Raw genomic sequence first — 18,545 nt, 5'->3', positions numbered from 1 at the left:
AACTCACTGAAAACCACATTAGCCTCTATATATTGAGATCTTAAATCCACCAAAACACACACATACTGTGATAAGAATCCAATGACACCTCCTTGGTGATCGTATAATTGAATCTGTATGACTAATAAGATTAGGAGAATCCCATTTTGAAATCAGATGCCCCCCCCCCCCCCCCCCCCTTATTAAAGGAAAGGTTCAGTTAATGCAGCAGAGCCGCTGTCAGTGGGGTGGGGGGGTTTGTCAGACTTAACCATTCAAACTGAAAGCCAGGGGTGTTTAGGGTGGGTTGGGTGAGGAAAGGTAACATGAGTTTGTGGACACCCCTGACTTAACATGACACAGTCTGAGGCTCCAGGTTCACTCAGTTTATAATCCTCTGCTGCTGTCATTGTTTTATTTCCACATTTATCCACACACCTGCCTTTTTCAGCTGCACACCCCTCCGTCGCACATGCGCTTTCCTGCCAACCATAGAGACCACCCTCTGTTCCATCCAGCCCCCCTACTCCCCTCCTCCTCCTCCTTCTCCTCCTCCTCCTCCTGGTCCAGGGACTAAGGGGGTTTTCAGCACTTGCCACAGCAGCTTTGCAATGGACAGCACCACAAAGACTCAGTGATTCCCTCGCATCACTCGGACGCTTGACGGAAACCACAGCTGACAGGCAATCTCAGCGCTCAGTAGGGACATCAAGAGAGATAGTGGGAAAGTGAGATCCAGAGAAAGGCGGCAGAGGTACTGTGTGGACTATCCCTTAAAAACAAATAAGGGTTTGAGCCTGCAACCTAAAAGCAGTGTTTTTATTACACATCTCTTGTTGCTCTAAAACAGCATCAGCACAATGGAAGAGGACATGGATGAGGGGCAGACCCAGAAAGGTAAGAAAGTATTCAGCTCACGTTTGGGTGGATTCCCTTAAATAAATCTGAAATGTGTTTTTGTCGGTGGGTCAGTGCTGCCTCCCTCCGCAGAGACAAATGCACAAATGTTTGCCTCTCCCTTTCTGAATAGGAGAGCAGCTGTTTGGGGATAATTCCTTTGTCCATTGAGTATCAGCACTCCACTGAGGAGTGCGTGTCTGTATGTGGTGTTTGGGTAGTCTGAGGGGTGTGAACTGCTGAGGAGAGGGCTGGGGCTGTCTTTGTTTGTGTGATAAGGTTTCATGCCTGTCACAGTGACATGAAGAGTGAAGAACCAAACCAAGCTTCTTCACTCATGAATCCATCAGCTCCCAGGTTCTATCCTTTGTGTCCAGATACACAAACACCTGGCCGGTTTGCAACATTCATGTTGATGCAGGAGCAGGGGTTTCTCTTCCTTCATTTCACAGGGGCAGTGTTTGCTTTGTTCAAAGTGGAATTGCTATTTATACTTCACCCACACCCCCCCAGCACCATCACCTTTTCTCTGCATGAATGATTCAGTGCACTGCTGGGACTCACATAAGCGAGTGTGTTGTTGATGTGTTTGTGTTTACCAGCGGACTGCAGCATTTTCAATGGGCTTGTTATTTTGAAAGCCATCCCAAAATAACACATGAACATAGACGACCAGGATAATGCTGACATGTAAAAAACACTTGTATCTCTCCCTTTTGGATTTACTTCATGTGTCAGGCATGGCTTCATATGTTTGTGTTGTGTTTCTGCCCCCCCACTCCTCCGCCCTCTTCCCATCTCTCCTCCCTGCAGCCCAGCACTACTCTCAGGCACATACATGAGCTGAAACAGTTGCCATGGCACTGGCCAACAGTAGTCATTATCTATTCTTTCTTTGCCCACTCCTGCCGATGACATTTCAATAACACAGGAATAGTTCGCAGAGTCTTTGAGTGTGGGAAGCAAAGAGACAGAAGGAGATACAGAGTCGGAAATGAAGTGAAAGTGAAGGGATGAGAGATTTGTGAGGTGCAGGAAAGAGAGGGTAAGATGTTTGGGAAAACATATAAGCATAATCATCTATAGAGACAGAATCATGGTTGAGTGTATGTTAGTAATTTAAAGATTTTATTTTATTCCTTTGCTGAAAAAAGGGATTGACAGAATTGCTATAAGATTATTTATGAGGGAGCTGTTCACACCACAATTCATACTGTGGCACTGAAAACAGATTTTGAGCCAATACCTTCTGGCCGCCATTACTAGGTGTGCACACTCACGATCCTATTCAGAAAGCAAAATCTGTCATCCTTGGCCACTAACACAAATGCTCAGCCAACTGAAAGATGCAGCCATGCAAGCTGTGCATACGTGTCCACTTACATGTGTTAAGTGTGGGTTTGTAAATTGTTATTGCATTTGCAGTATGTATATAAGTGTGCACATATACTGCAATCTCAGTGAGTCTAAATTTGGCATTTTCTGGCATTTTCCTCTGAAAATGTAAAAATATTGTCAACATGCAAACAGAAGGCTATACATTGATTTTTCTTTTTTAGCACAGTCAGAGTTGAGAAGAAACATCATTTCACTATTTATTTATTTATATTTCTGCGGTGACGTAATTGTTTTGCTGTATGATTAAAAAGGAAGGATGTGAACCTCAATGAAATATCAAGCCTGGAAAATAAGTCCAGGATAAAACGTAAGACACATTCATGGAAAAATAAACATTTAATGTTTTTGGCCACATATAATGTATTTATGGCTGTAATTCTAAAAGTAATACACTGTTAATGTTCCTATAGAGTCTTTTGTTTAAAAAAAAAAGAAGGAAATCCTGTTACCAGCTAACGTTCAATCTGATCCCTGACAAACAGATGCAGCCTCTCTCAGCCCTATGGTCACCATGGTAACACGGCCTTATGAGTCATTGCACACGTGTGAAGAAAATTTTTATATATTTCCCAGTGTTAAAGGATTAAAACTTTTTCATCATAACTATTTGTTGGTTGTTTTGATATGACCACAATGTGAAGCAGGGTGACCATTACAATTTTAAACATTTGAATAAATAAAGTTTCAAGTGCATAGTCATCAAAATAAATCTGGACAATGGAAGTTCAACTAATTCAAATTTGATCCCGGCCTATATGGAATATTAGGTCAAATGGGTTGACTTCAAACAATTTATGATATCACGATTAATTTGACAGTAACATTTACCTCAACAATACTATGAATTAACTCAGTTTATATACAAACTAAAAGGTTCCTCTCTAACCCTTAGGAAGGTTGTGTAAGTTTTCCTTGTCAGTGAAAAGCCAGTGATATTAGTAGATTAAAATTCACGTTCCCATCTATCACTAGGCTTCACAGAGATGATGATACAATTTTTCAGGAGAATTTCAGATTGTGTCAAGTGACACAATGTAAGATAAATGTGTTAGAACAAGAAAGCCTGGTACACTTTTATCAAATGATTGACTTGGGAACTGACAGTTCTGCATTTGAGAAGATAACAGATTGACGTGATGATGAACATTAAAGATGTCACGTTTCTCTGTATATATCACTTTCATTTCATGTAATTGTTAGTAAAAGTAAGAATCGTTGCTCATACTCTACTGCTACTTTCAAGTTGTGCCCCAGGATCATAGGTGGTACTAAATGACTAAGTAAAATAGCAAAAAACCTAAGATGATTTCTGTTGCTCTGCCCCAGAGCTAACTTCAGTGCATCAAAGGTTAGGACAGAGGTAGAGTTAACACAGGGATACGCTGAATAATCTGGCAAACATTGCTCAGAGCAAATTCTCAAATACAAGCACTACAACAATATCTTGTGCGGCCATAACAATTTTAAAAGCTTATGAATGTCAAGCCAAATTTTCTTATGGATGAGGCAGCTCTGTTTTAAAGGGGCTTTAATGTCAACTGGTTACTACCTTTACTATGTGTGACATTCTTAAAGGACGATTCAGTATGACTCTACTGACTAAACCTGACACAGACATCACCATCCTAGCTAATGGCAAACTGTGAACAAATAGGTAGTTCAACCTGAGACAAGGTGTAGGTGTCAACGAGTGCACTCACAGCATGCTAATGTCCTTCTGTCGTCGTTTTCTCAAAGTGCAAATCTCTGATTATGCGTCAGACGCACCAGGTGGGAGCTGCTCACTTCAGCTGCTAGCCAAATGTAGCAATGCACACACCATGTGCCAAACAGGGCCAAGAGCAACAGGGTGCAGACCAACACCCTTTGGTTGACAAAGCAGTTTTCCACTCATGTGAACTCAGGGTTGAAATGATTTGAGTCTTGCAAATGAGCACAGTAAGTGCATAAGAAAATGAGGTAGAATATTCTAGAGATGTAGTTAACATTTGTTCTGTTATAGCACTGAATGAAAAATCTGGAGAAAGGCCTAACTGTTCACCTTTCCTTAGCCAAGAATCTACTCTGCAAAGCACCACCTCCCGTTTGTTTGATAAGGCTACTAACTTGGGAACATATTAAATGTTGAGAATGTTATTAATATTTCTAATTAATTTTCATAAGACACAACAAGGTTTTTGTCAGTGAATGAACAAAACAGAAAGCAGAATTTTGCTGCATGAACTTAATGCTTTTTAAATAACATCTCTGGCAACAAATGGGAAATTTGCAGGCTTGGTGAATTCAGAATAAGCCATATACATATATATATTGAATATACAACACTGTATTTGCTAATATACAGTACATGACCATAACTGACAAGCCTGGAATTGAGCAAACACCTTTGCCAAAAAAACAAACAGACATTTGCTCAACTGTAAATTTATAGTCTATGTGATACATAATCATTTTTGCAATAAGCATTTCATTTTAGGGCTTAATATTGTGTTTGTGAAAGTGTTATTTCATTTCTTGGTAGTAGCAGCTTAAGTTTTCCTGTCATTCAGTCGGGCTGATAATGTTGCCTTTAAGAGCTTCTTATCCTAATTAATTAAACTGGTAAACACATCAATGGAGAGTTTGTGTCCCGTGACGGCCTCTAAATATCAACAGTGATTTCTAGTCAAGCTACAGAACACAACATCCCTCCCCTCTTTCTCTCTCTGTCCCTCATTGTTCTAAATCCTAATTTGCCCGAGCCAAGCAGAAGTCAGGGGAGTTCCACCAATTGTTCTTTGTTGGGTGTATTACTGGAGAACTTTGGAGGGTTTCTTATTGTTCTCACAGGAATGACTCACTGCTTTAGGTTTTTAGATCCAGGATAAAAGGTGTCCAATATGTCAATGTGAGAAGATTGTAATATGATTGTACTCCCATAGTTGCTTTTAACTGTTTAAATTGAATTGTAAGAATATAATTTAGACACATAAATGGGCATTTTATAGTGTTTTTCCTATATTGTCGTTTTAAAAGACAGACTTTCACAAGTTAAAATAATTAAATCCATCTTCAACATCATTTTTTTCAAAGGAGAGCATGTGGAAACAGTTGTGAATTGAAAGCAATTGTACAAATTCAATCAGATACCAAAGACAGGTTATTATAAAGATCTATTGTTAAGTATCTGTGACTTCAATCCTTAAACCTCTTGGTTTTGGCTTCTTATAAAGTCAAGTGTAATAATTCAGAGTAAAAGAACAGCCCTGCTCTGAGTTTGTGACATTTGCCCTTAAGTTCCTGTGAAGTGAATTTGACGCAGACAAAAGACTCGTCCCTGCTCAGCAGTCACGCAGTCATGTGCAGCCTCCTCCATCTCTCGGCGAAAAAAAATAAATAAAAAGATGAAATCAGCGGATGAGCTTTTGGACCTGGCCTGTAACGTCCTTTTGCCCAGAGGGGTTATCTGTGTATAGTGTGTCTCATTCACTATTGTCCCACTGAATTTGTTGACATACAGTAAGTGGGTCACGGCTCTGATGTACCCGGCCTATTCGCAGATTTTGTGCTGTGGTTGGCATGGCAACCATACTGGTTGATTAAACATGCGCAGAGGAGATGGGGGTGTGCGGGAGCTGGAGAAAAAAAAAACCTGCTTGCTTCAGGGGAAAGGGGGGCTTCGCATTAAATATAGGAAAGCAACGAGACACGTATACGCCCATTACTCTCAGGCTGACACAGACATACCATCCCCCACCGAGATCTACCTCCCTCTCTCCCTCCCTCCCTCTCTCTCCAGGACCAGGCTCACTGCCACCCCACCCCCCATGCAAGACTCTTCCACTCAAAAGGAACTTACAACATGTAGTTGGATGCACAAACATTGAGTCTGATTGGATGTCTCGTGGTGTAATTGAAGTCAACATGCACCAGACATAAAATTTGATTATTATTCTCTTTTATGTCAACTCCTTTATTCAATTTGGTTCATTTCCTCTTCTGGCACTGCTGTCTTATTAATTTTCTCTGCACCAAAAGCAAAGCTTAACATTCCTATATGATGGATTTTAATTAAGCATGTGCCAACAAAGACATGTAATCATTACAGGCCAGTATCTGCATTAAAAAGCATTAATTCCAATCAGCCTAATGTTAATTTGATGACTAATAATGTGTAGATTCATCACTTTATATATATCTATAACATGTATAGACTTACTTGTTTACATTTCTATTTTACATGTAATGCTGAAAAAATGGTAACAAATTAAAAGCTCTTGGTGTTTTTTAAGACATATTTCTTGTGACATGAAGATACATCATATAGTGATAAAATAGTTAACCGATTTTGATTCTCTAGCACTGTAGCAGTATAAGGATCAGTAGTATTCCATAATTTTAAAGACAAATTTATATAAACAATACCACTTAAACAATCTTAACCAGGAGCAAAAATACTTCTTGGAAATAGAATAGAAAAAGGTAATAATGACTTGACTCACTGTTTGTTTCAATGCAGTTCACACCACAGCTGCATGTGCTAATTGGAACAATAAAGGCTCTGTCTGCATGTGGGGAAAATAATGAGGAAGTCTCTACCTCAGAACATATAGTCAAACAACATATGCAACTATATCTGCAAAATATAAGGCAATATTTGTTAAATATCACTATTTAAATCAACTTTTTAAATCGACATCCTGTCTCAGGTAAGTCTTACAGAGGATAATATTTGGCGGTTCTTGAAACTTTTAAATGTATTGGCTACCAAATGGCAACCCAACCAGTTTGGCATTTTGTCCAACGCCATCATGGTATTTTGAAACCAGAAGTATTAAGAAGAGTGGGGGAACAGTTTGACTGAGGGCTGCATTCCCGCCTACACCTGCAACCATGCACCTATTGGACAGTATTAGCTGTCAATCAAATGGTATATACAAACCCCAAATGCATACAATGCTTTATCAGCTATTTGATTATTATTATTAATTAATAATTATAATAATAAAACATTTTCAAATTCGCTTAGTTTTCAGAGTCGGAGTCTATCTATATTTTTATATATACAGTTAATGTGTAATTGGCTTGTAAAAAGTACACTAGTAAGTATATTGACTGCTTCAACTGTCATGTTATGTTATCATGGAACTGCTGTGAGCACGTTACAGTAACTAATAAACTCCAGTGAGGTCAAAGAACTGTAAATATAACAATATCTATCTCATTAGGACCTTAACAAGAGCAGCTAATCTTTGGTTAATTAACTCTGCCGCATGTTGAGCCAAGTTTTCTCCAAAGAACGTAATTTACCTTTAAGGTTAATTCAAGGATAACCCCATCCCTCATGCAAACGTTGACTGGGTCAGTAAGAGTGTGAGCATGTGTGTGTTTAGTGTGTGTGCGTCCCATTTGCCTGTCGGATATGACACTGACAGATGGAGGAGAAGTGGGAGGCAGGAGGGGCCTTGGGAGGGGGGTCCTCCTTTCCCTTTGTATTAGGGAGACGCCTTCTGTTGATTGGACCGCAGTGTTTGGGGTCGTGTCGGCTTCAATTTTTTTTCCCTAAACAGAGGATTTTTGTGCGGAGGATAGAATATTTAAAACCCTAAACCCTAAAATCCTGTCTCTTTGTTCAAATTTCATAATGACTAATCCATGTGTTGCCATATTGTACATTATGATGAATATCCTCAGATCTTTTTTCCCTGTGGGAGACACAGAAGACTTTAAATTATTGAGTTATTTGGGTATAATTCTATAAACTGTAATGATCTGAAGAAATAAAGCAAGTAAATTCTAGCAGTGCATCAGGTTCCACATCTTTGCTGCCATCAAATCAGCTTAGCCAAAGTCAATTAGGCCAAATTCCCAACTCAACTGACATGTCAGTGGGGGCTTCAGGAGACAAGTAGTAACTACATCTGCGAGCGTGATCAATTCAAATACTTGGAGCTCTTCGTCAAGTTGAAGTTCCTTTTATTTTCATCGCAGGTAATGTTGGGCTAAAGCAGAGAGCATGAATAATGAATGTGAGAGGCTTGCGCTCTGCTTCTTTGTGCCTCCTCTAAATTATGGATCAAGCATCCAGTCGCTCTCTCGAGTCAGTTCACGCCGCCGTTCGTCATTTTTCGCCAGTTCGATCTGGCAGTCAGTTAAGATCAATGAAGAGTCACAGAGAGGAAATGAGAGGATGTGGCGGTATGGGAGGAGGTTTTGTTTAACACAGCGGCGGCGACAACACTTGATAAGAGGACTACGAAAACAGATCACATCTAATTAAAAGCTGTAAAGCACGGTCTATATTTTATTATTGTGCTCATGAAGACTTAAAAACAGAAACAAAATGTCTGATTGAATTTCTTCTCCATTAGACCATTATATTAGACTCACTATGAAGCAGAAATGTTAACCTGCATCTGACATGGTCATTTAATTCTGCCCATTTCTTACATACCTCTTTTACTGAGTCTGAGGAGTTTCCCCTCCACAAGCAGACTCCCTAATTCTCCCATCATAGCCTGTAACTTCATCTTCAACTGTTTCCATGGAAACACTCCCTTCCTTCAGCCTTCAGTCAAGTCACGTGCAATCTTATGTTGTTGTCGCTCAGGTCTGTTAATTAGATTTGTAATAAGCAGCAGTGACTCCAAATTCCTTATATGACCAGTGGTGTTACACACATAGAGGAAAAGTAAAAAGACGATTTTAAAAAGACTGCCGTGATGCTGGCTTCAGCCACTTGAATCTGCGTGCAGAAATGTAAATAATGCAGAGGTAGTAAACCTTGATTGAGGCCATGACATAAATCATTTATGTTACTGCTCATCCCTCTTCATGTAGAGCACAAGCTCCAAACATCTACAGCACCAAATTTAACCGGGATGTCCCTAAGGTGGATAAAAAAAAGAAAAAAACAACATGATTTTTTTTTCTGAGTGAGTTTGCTCGTGGTGTGACTTTATAATATGCCTCCATGAAAAAACATCTGTATTAAAGTCTTTCAAAACTCTTACAGCAAAAACAAAGAAATTAACAAATACACCAAAAGTAAAAAGTGTGGTTTTATGATGTTTACCAAATAGTTCTGATTCAACGACAGGCAAAGTACAAAGCTACGTGCAAATCAATGCTATCATCCACTTGTCTGACTGGGTGAGTATTTCAGATAAATTGGACAGTCAGTTCTTACTGTGGCTTAAACAGGCACACTGACCCAGAGCGTGAGGGATAACTGTGACTGGCTTCTCTGTCACTCTCATCTTGTCAGTAAACACCCTCGCATCAATAAATCCTGTCACTGCCTGCTTCCTGAGACGATAAGGTAACTTAGGATAATGAGTCTGAGGGAGGAAGCGCTGACAGGATCACTTTCTGTCTCAGGGGCCTTTCAAACCAAAAACCAGCCTGTGTAAAAACAGAAGGCAAATGAGATCTTGAAACACTAAGGTTTGTAATAGGCTGAGGCAGGATTGTCAGTCATTTTATCTTTTCTCGTGATGATCAAGAAAATACGACGTCTATTTGCATATATCGAACTAGCCAATGCAATGAATCATATGGTACCACTTTGCTAAATTGGTAAGGGCATACTTGTTTGGACTATCCTGCATTTTTTTCCAGAGTCCTCTGTGTTGGCAGAACTGGACTGGCCTAAACCAAATCAATGTGGGGGTGGCCTTTTTTCACTAATTGTTGGGTCTTGGTTCTTAAAACCACAAATAGATCTCCTCATCGATATAACAACTTCAAATAGAACACTCTATCAACAACTAATGACTAATGAAGTCAAAGTGAAGGAAAGTGAGGACATTCACAGAGAGAACTTTTCCCTTTTAGCATTTGACAGACAAAACACTATTCACAAAATTTGTAGAATTTAGGTTTTTTTCCCCACTCATCCATGAGGTGGCATCAGTTTTACTGGCTGATAGGAAGTCCTACATGAAGGTTGTCAGAGTAACATGAAAGAAGGTGTGAATTGGTGTGAAAACTCCTGTGGATGTCAGGTTGCCCCCGTAACTACCTGATAGTCTAAAAGGCACCAAAAGTGTTTCCTGATGTCTCTTCCCAGGTGATATCCCACTCCTGGGAGCATAAGCTGGTACAAATGTTTGAGAAACACCAGGGCAGTGATGACATAGACATTTTATATACAGCCAGCAGATGGTGTAAACTGTTCAGGGAGGGATTCTCCATATTTGTCATATTGTGATGCGCTGTTCTCGGATTTCTCTGGAAGAAGGGGAAGCCACAGAAAATCCTCCTATGCAGACATGTATGTCCTCTTTAAACCATTTGTTCATAATCTTGGCATTTTTCAAACTCTACACAATTGATTTGAGAAAACACACTCAAACAGATCCAAAAAATGTGACCAGATTATTATAGTGTACATTCACAACAAACCTTTCATGGACAAAATAAATTGAGAATAAAGGTAGAGCAAATATTCTACAGTCTGGCACTGGATTACATCAGCAAGGATGCAGATAATCTAGGGAAGTCTAGGCTGGGGTTGGAGCTGCAGCGAGCATCGGAGTGCTCTGCAAAGACCAGCTACTTGGTATTCCACTCAGGTTTAGATCAGAGTCACCAGCAAAGAGCTGAGGAGGAGGCGGAGGTAGCGGAGGAGGAGGAGTAGAAGGGATGTTTGCTCTGACTCCTGCTTTGTAACACAGACGAAGACAACGAGATAACCGTAAAAGAGATGGTGCCGAAATCAGCCTTGAAGAAGGATCCTGAAATCTTTCATCGTTTCTATAACTGACAATGAAACTGTCTGTGCAGTCGTAGAGCCTCTGAATGCAGAAGAATTTAATCATGGGCCATGATTGTGATGTAACTGATAAAGGGGAGTTTTCTGTTTGATGAACACAACATTACATGTTGCACATTTTACACGTGTGTATTGATTCAGGCAGCCGTGCACATATTTACGTTGTGGCTCTCCAGTGCAGTACAAGTACGGATGAGGAGTCACAAATTGATTTAGAATGGGCTCGGCTTTGTGAAATATGAGACTGTGTGGTTAATATATTGCAATGCGCTGCAAGACCCCATAAAGTCTTGTTATGTTCTGTGCTTCCACAGGAAATAAATTCCACTTCTGTTTCTGCTACACTGAGAAATGACTCAGTGCTTGTGCCACACACACACACACACACACACACACACACACACACACACACACACACACAGAGAGACAGACATTAGATGGAGACTCATAAATCTAAGAGATTCACACAGCCGCACTTGCATGTGCGAGTATTTACAGACTCAGCTTCTGTGTGAGCAATCCATGTGACAGGAGATTGAAGTTAAAACTGAGCAGTGATTAGTCACCTTAAAGGGCCCCGGGAAAAAGAAGCGGGGCCAAAGAAGAATAGGGCTAAAGGTCAGGATTACTATGTAGAGCTCAGCCGGACCTTTTTTTAAGGGCTGAATAAAATGTCAGCATCCTCTGTAGGGCTGAACCACTGACGCAACAAATATAGTGTGTGACGCTAGATAATGGCCGAGATAAAACAGAGGAGGCCATTAAATATCTAATTTTCTTTTGTGGCTTAAAATACTTCAAAACCTGATGTATAAAACAAATTCAGCTGCCCGAACATCAGGGAGAAGATGTACTGTACTGAGGTCAGGCTACTTTAAGAAGTTGTGGTCTTTTGCTCCACTGTGCATGCATCCATGCATGGCTGCCTGACTGCCTCCAAACCGTGGTCTGATTGTTGGAGATACTGAAGAAGCAAATGGCACTACAGCGTAAAACATGCAAATGCATTCGCCCATTGGCAAAGTTTTAATAAATTATTCAAATCTGAAAGTTCATTTCTGTCGATGTTTACTAACAGTTGCATTTTTGTGTGTGTTTAGGATGCCTTGAATGCTGCATCAAATGCCTGGGTGGGATTCCATACCCATCCCTTATTGCCACCATCTTGCTGTATGCCGGTGTGGCTCTGTTCTGCGGCTGCGGACATGAGGCCCTTTCTGGCACTGTCACCATTCTGCAGAATTACTTTGAGGTGATGCGGAGCCCTGTGGACGCACTGGATGTGTTCACCATGTGAGTGGTAAAAGTGCAGTGACACTGAGTGTTGAGTAGATTATGAAGAGAACATTACAGTCTTAGGAATTGGCTATTTGCCCACAAATAGAAAACCATACATGCATGACATACTGTACTTGCACCACATTGCACCAGATCTCCACATTATTTTTACCTCTGAAACAATGGATTATTTGTACTGTCTATGTCACAAAGGGCGTGGTCCCACATACACATGTAAAGCTAATATTGCAGGTCAAACTTCACCAAAGTTGAACTATGACATTATTGGCTCCACAAATCTCTGTTTCCTAGCAGTTTCTTAACGTGTAATATGGTCTGATTGTGCAATTTTTCAGTGGTTCTCTATTCATTCTCCAGGATTGACATCATAAAGTACGTGATCTATGGCATTGCCTCAGCTTTCTTCGTCTATGGCATCCTGCTGATGGTGGAGGGCTTCTTCACCAGTGGAGCCATTAAAGACCTGTATGGAGACTTCAAGATCACCACCTGTGGACGCTGTGTCAGCGCTTGGGTATATATATATAATATAACATTTTAGTGCTTGTGAAATTTAGCTAAGCTTAGATTTTGGTTGTGATGCAACTATAGACTGTATAAAAAATGGTTATATACTGTGGGTTTTGAGAAAGTCTGTTTTAATAGATGTCTATGATAAATTTACTCTACTGTAAACTCTATGTACGTGGGCGTGCACTGTCCTCAAACCAAGATGGCTCTGGTCAAACTACTGAACTTGAGGCTTTAAAACAACAGTTCAAACACACATCACAGAGGGTGCTTGTAATTTCGATTCATATACTTGATTTCCCCTTTCCTTTTGTTTTTTATTTATCTATTTATCTATGTATCTACTTGTGTCCGACCATATGACTGTATTGAAGTAGACCGTGTAGCCTTCTGCTGCTGGAATCACATGGAAATCTAAATGTCAGGTAGTTTCCCGGGGGGGGGGGGGGGTTTCCCTTGAAAAAGATTGAGAATGTGAAGGTTTCTGTAGGTCACACATTTTGCAGTCACAGTGACACTTTCACGCATCTCTGTTGCAGTTATATTGAAAAGGGTTAAACAGGGTTACATTCAATGTTCCTCAAATGTTAAGGTTTACTCATTTAGTTTACATGGGATCTAAGCAAGCATGGCAGTAAAACCAATGGCAATGGTTCTGTGTCTTAAAAACAATTGTTGATTTGCATAAATTCTAATAACAAGTGCTCTAAATTGGTTTTATTAAAAACATCAGTCAATGTATTTTATATGTAAAAGTGAATCAGGAAACAGAAAACCTCAGTCTAATCCTCAATCATTTAATCTTACAGATTAAAGCCTTGATTTACAGTGTCTCAATGTGATCATTTTTCCTCTGCTGCTCTTTCAGTTCATCATGCTGACATACATCTTCATGCTGGCTTGGCTCGGAGTCACTGCTTTTACCTCCCTCCCGGTCTTTATATACTTTAACATCTGGAACATCTGCCAAAACGCTACTGTGCTGGAAGGGGCCACACTCTGCCTGGACCCACGCCAGTATGGTAAGAATGGATATTCTGTCTCCATGTCTTCCCTCATACAACCGCTCAGATCTCAGTTTGCTCTGATCTCTATGGCCCCAACTGCTGAATGTTGCGCTGCCTCAACTGCTGCTTTTATTTCAACGTCTTGGAGAATATGTAGTACATGGCCCTTTGTGTTTCTACAAAAACTGTGGTTAAATAATGCATATATCAAACACAGGGACTTAATAAACTAAGATACATTTCACACTTAATTTGTTTTATTTTATGTGTACAAAGTAACCTTAATAAATAACTCCCTTTCAAAATAAAATATCACAAAGGGTCCAATTTGAGGGTGATGCTCCCTATTTCATCCTCAAATTATTGTCCTGTAAACTTTAATGATGCAAAATAAAATTGTATTAAAGCTGCTCCATAACAGTCCATCATATCACAAGCTTATATGGCAATGCTCATTATTTTTAATTACTGTCACCTCTTCCACTCCATTAGCCACCAGCTACCATTAATACTGCCTCTGTGTCAACAACTATTTGTGCTGCCACCATCACATTAGAGGCACACAGTATTGTAATGGTCTGTTGGTACATATGAGCCTCTCAACCCCCTTTGCACCTATTTTCTGTCAAATTTTTATTGCATAGCACTTAACATTGCTGTATTTATATATTGATGTTTAACATGACTTTTTTCAGGCATTGTGCCAATCGCTGAGGCGAAAACCGTGTGTGCTGGATCGGAGAAATTCTACAAGATGTGCGAATCTAATGAGGTGAGATAAAATCAACTTTAAGTAATCAACATTGTTGATAATCAGTTTATATAAATATATGAAAAATCATTCATTGATAAGCATTATCAGCCTTCCAGAGGATCTGAGAAGAGCGGAAAATGTTTTTTTTAAGTATAAATTAAGAACCCACCTATTTAGTCTGGCTTTTATGTAGTGTTTTATAATTTAATGGTTTTATTATTAATATGTTATTATTATTCATCTTTTTCTAATCTATTTTCTTTTACTACATTTTTAGTGTTGATTATATAAATGTGTTACGATTTTAATTGTTTTGTTGTCGTTTTTTCTATTATCGATTGCTTATGTATTCATAACACTCTAAATCTGTATGGTTACAACTAATGTTTCATTCTGTTTGAACCTTTAACAGGTGCCTTGACATGTAGGTGTTTGATCGGCGGAGATGTGTGCAGTGAAAATTTAATATGTGATTTGTTTTTGCTACAGCTCGACATGACGTTCCACTTGTTCATCTGTGCCCTCGCTGGAGCAGGAGCTGCTGTTATTGCTATGGTGAGACACCTATAAAAGCTGCAACTCCCTCTCGAGGGATGCGAATAAATATCTCTTAAATCAAGCAGAGTTTTTGCACCAACGAATGCAGCATGTCACATTCTTCACAAAGATGATTTCCCTTCATTGTTAGCAGATAATTTCCGCAGTGGTAGGAGTGAACTGTTTTTGAAAAAAGAGGGTAACTGAGGGGAGATGCTGTAGCTGGGAAAATAGCTGTGTTTTGTTGTGGCTGCTTCCTACTTGGCCTGCGTCGTGCTCGCCTGTGAGAGAATAGCTGCAGATAGGATGGAAGGCATTTTGGCGCAGTGGAAAAGACAGGGTTTGTCTTCCTCCCTCTTTCGGAGGCGCCAGACATGTCAATGTGTTGTCATGGAAACAGGGAGAAGAAAGGTTCAAAAATTGTTGCAAACATCGCTTGGTAATTTGCGAAGAGCCATTTTCTGAGAAAACAGAGAGTATTTCACAGTCAGGTATAATGGTGCAAATTATAGCTGGACAATAACATCCATAACGGTTGTTTGTTTTACCAGCAAATGGCAGCAAAAAAACATCACAACAGATAAACTGAAAGCTTTGATGTCACAAACTGAATCAGTGCTAAAAAAAAAACAAGAAAAACAAATATTTGTATTTGTTGTGATAGAATCTCAGTTGAATAATTATTTGTCTGACTGCAGACATCAGACAGCGTCTCACAAAGAGAAGCTGTGTTTCAACCTCAGTCATTAAAGCACAATACATTCATTATAGCCTTAGCTGCCATGGTAACAGGCCCAAGACCACATTTAGCATTATACTGCCACCTGCTGGACCACTGGGAACATAATCTTTAATTTAAGCTTTGAAATCTGTTAATTGAATTTCAGATTAATATGCAAGTTCTCTAGCTGTTACAGTCATTAAACTGTATTAGCTTCTACCCTGAAAGTGGCAATGTTTCACACTTCCTAACTTTCCTCACAGATCCACTACTTGATGGTGCTGTCCGCCAACTGGGCCTACGTGAAGGACGCCTGCCGAATGCAGAAGTATGAGGACATCAAGTCGAAGGAGGAGCAGGAGCTTCATGACATCCACTCCACTCGCTCCAAGGAGCGTCTCAACGCCTACACATAAAGACCAGCGGGAGGCCTGGCCCTGACCCACTCCGACCTCTCTCTCTCCCTCCCTCCCTCTCTCTCTCTCTCTCTCTCCTCTTCCTCTCTCTGTCTCTCTCTGTCTCTCTACCATCCCCTCCCGAGGGGGGGCGGATGGCGCCTAGGGCCCTCACCACCGCTGATGTCACTGGTGCGTCATATGACAATGTGGTCTGGGGGGGAAACGTCACTCAAACTCTCCAGTCACAAACAGCATTTCAGATGAAACAAGCCCCTTTACCTCTCTCATGGATGGTGTTACAATTATCGTTATGGCAGTTATACTATTCTTGAATACAAGTTGTTTAGTGCTGATAGTAGTTTTAGTGTAGTATGTAGAATCAGAAGTAGCAGTAGTATTTCTCCTTTTTTTTTACTTTGAATAATTTTGCGTATTATTGTTTTATTTTTCTTTCGAGTTTTAATTTGATGCGACAAAGTGTCATTTTGCTCTCATGCATTATTTATTTTTTGCTGATTTCTGAGGGGGGTCAACAGGGGCTTAAAAAGGTTTTCAAGCACATTTCTCATGTCGTGTGTGTGTGTGTGTGCGGAGATTTCATCTTCAAAAACTATGTACTGTAACGGGTGGTTAGTTTTGGAAATATTTTTAAACTCACAATGCAACTATAGGAAGCAGCATAAGCCTTTGTCATACCAGTATTCCCAGGGATGAAAACCACTTTCACGTGAAAGTAATTAAATCTGTTTTTCTATTTGAAGTTACACAGTAGCAAGAAGACACAAAAACCAAATCGTTAGAATAAAACAAATATTGCTAGACGTGCCAAGCCTGTTAAACAGGAAACAATAAGTTTGACAGATATCAAAGATGGGGATTATTCAATTAAATAGAAATTATGGCTTATTTTATAATAATCCTGCCATTTTAAATGTATTTTAGGACTGTGAATGATTCCATTGTCTTTGAATCATGAGCCACAAAAAGCACATGTAAACATGCTTTCATGACCACTTTTTTAATTTCTTAAAAGTGGAACTTTATAAATATGAAACTCCGGTTTAGGCAGAACTCTGCACTGTAAATACTGATATATCAAAGCATACCTATATGTTAAGCACTGACATTAAGGGGCAATTCGGGTGAGAAGAAGAGGTCACTGTACGTCCACTTTTAGTCTCAACCGAAAAATAAACCCTGACGGTTAAGTGTTGTTGGTGTGATGGCACTCTCCTTGGTGGAATTATCAGATGTCAGAAAGTATGTGTCACAGTAATTTTGTTCATGACAGTAACTGTATTGCTTACACATCTCAATGCCATACAACTACAAACTGTCAGTTCATCAACTGGCAAAGTTTGTTTTGTCAGTATTTCTAAAAAAAGCTAGTTTCATGCACTTATTTGACCATTTCTGTGCTCTATCTCTAGATGTAAGCGCATTGATGTTCAACTCAAAGTTGGATAACTGTACTGTTAGTAAAGACTGTGAATTTAGATGTTTCTTGTGGCATGGACATGCATTAATATAGTCTTATTGACTCAAAAGTTACTTTACTTCACTTCTTTATTTTGACGATTATGACTGTCTTGCTGGATCAACCCTTTGTTTATATGTGCAGTACTAAACCCCCCCCCCCCACGCTTACCGCATTATGCTACTGATAATAGAGACTGTAGTCTTTGATTTGTGTCTGTTTAGTTTGTGATGAGCTCTCAACCATGTCTTAAACTAATACCGACATTGCTTACTCTGTAGTGATCTGAAAAAAAAATGCTCTCTGCTTTTTCCTTGTATTAGTCTTTTGTACTTTCACTACGAATGCTTCTAGTAGCAGGCTTTAAATTGAATCTGTTTTGTACATTCATGTGCCAACAGCTTGAGGTGGCTTATTTGACCTGTATGATCAAATTTGCTTGCATAAATAAAACTCACTTGTGTACTTGTTAATAAGTACTTAATGTCTCTTGTGTCCATTTTTGTTTCAATGTCACTTATTCCCTCTGATAGTGTTGTACAATGTCAATCAATCAAACTTTATTTGTACAGCACATTTCATACATGTTCGTATAGTGCAAAGTGTTTGCAGAATGGCATATAAGTGAAAAATAAGACAAAACAAATACAAGTTCAGAGAGAATTAAACACCTTAAATAATATAAATAATATAATATAAATTAAATAATAAATTTGAAATCTCTAATAATATTGTAAAAAAAAGATAGGAGCCAAAACAAAAACAAATAAAAACATAATATTAACAGAGTCAGACTTTTGTGATCCACTTAAA

The 18,545-nt window shown here is 39.4% G+C and overlaps 1 protein-coding gene across 2 annotated transcripts; it reads left to right on the top strand.

The window, feature by feature from the left end:
* Positions 1-538: 538 nt before the first annotated feature.
* gpm6aa (glycoprotein M6Aa) lies at positions 539-18,211 on the top strand. 2 transcript variants are annotated; one of them, XM_020080685.2, is made up of 8 exons: positions 539-733; positions 830-876; positions 12,130-12,322; positions 12,686-12,842; positions 13,707-13,860; positions 14,541-14,617; positions 15,089-15,154; positions 16,121-18,211. In XM_020080685.2, the coding sequence occupies exons 2-8, from the start codon at positions 840-842 to the stop codon at positions 16,271-16,273; spliced, it is 837 nt and encodes a 278-aa protein (XP_019936244.1). In that variant the 5' UTR covers positions 539-733; positions 830-839; the 3' UTR covers positions 16,274-18,211. The 2 variants fall into 2 exon arrangements, with proteins under 2 accessions (XP_019936244.1, XP_019936236.1); XM_020080677.2 differs by having other exon boundaries at positions 540-876.
* Positions 18,212-18,545: the final 334 nt, after the last annotated feature.

Source organism: Paralichthys olivaceus, chromosome 9, assembly GCF_024713975.1.
Source record: "Paralichthys olivaceus isolate ysfri-2021 chromosome 9, ASM2471397v2, whole genome shotgun sequence".
In the NCBI taxonomy this organism is placed as follows: Eukaryota; Metazoa; Chordata; class Actinopteri; order Pleuronectiformes; family Paralichthyidae; genus Paralichthys; species Paralichthys olivaceus.
Note: the sequence above shows the minus strand (reverse complement) of the source record. Positions and strands in the feature narration are given on the sequence as shown.

Excerpts from the sequence above, each read along its gene's own strand:
- gpm6aa (XM_020080685.2), top strand. The coding sequence starts at position 840 with ATGGAAGAGGACATGGATGAGGGGCAGACCCAGAAAG. Across the intron at positions 12,323-12,685 it reads GCACTGGATGTGTTCACCAT|GATTGACATCATAAAGTACG; the intron begins GTGAGTGGTAAA and ends TTCATTCTCCAG. Across the intron at positions 14,618-15,088 it reads AGATGTGCGAATCTAATGAG|CTCGACATGACGTTCCACTT; the intron begins GTGAGATAAAAT and ends TTTTTGCTACAG.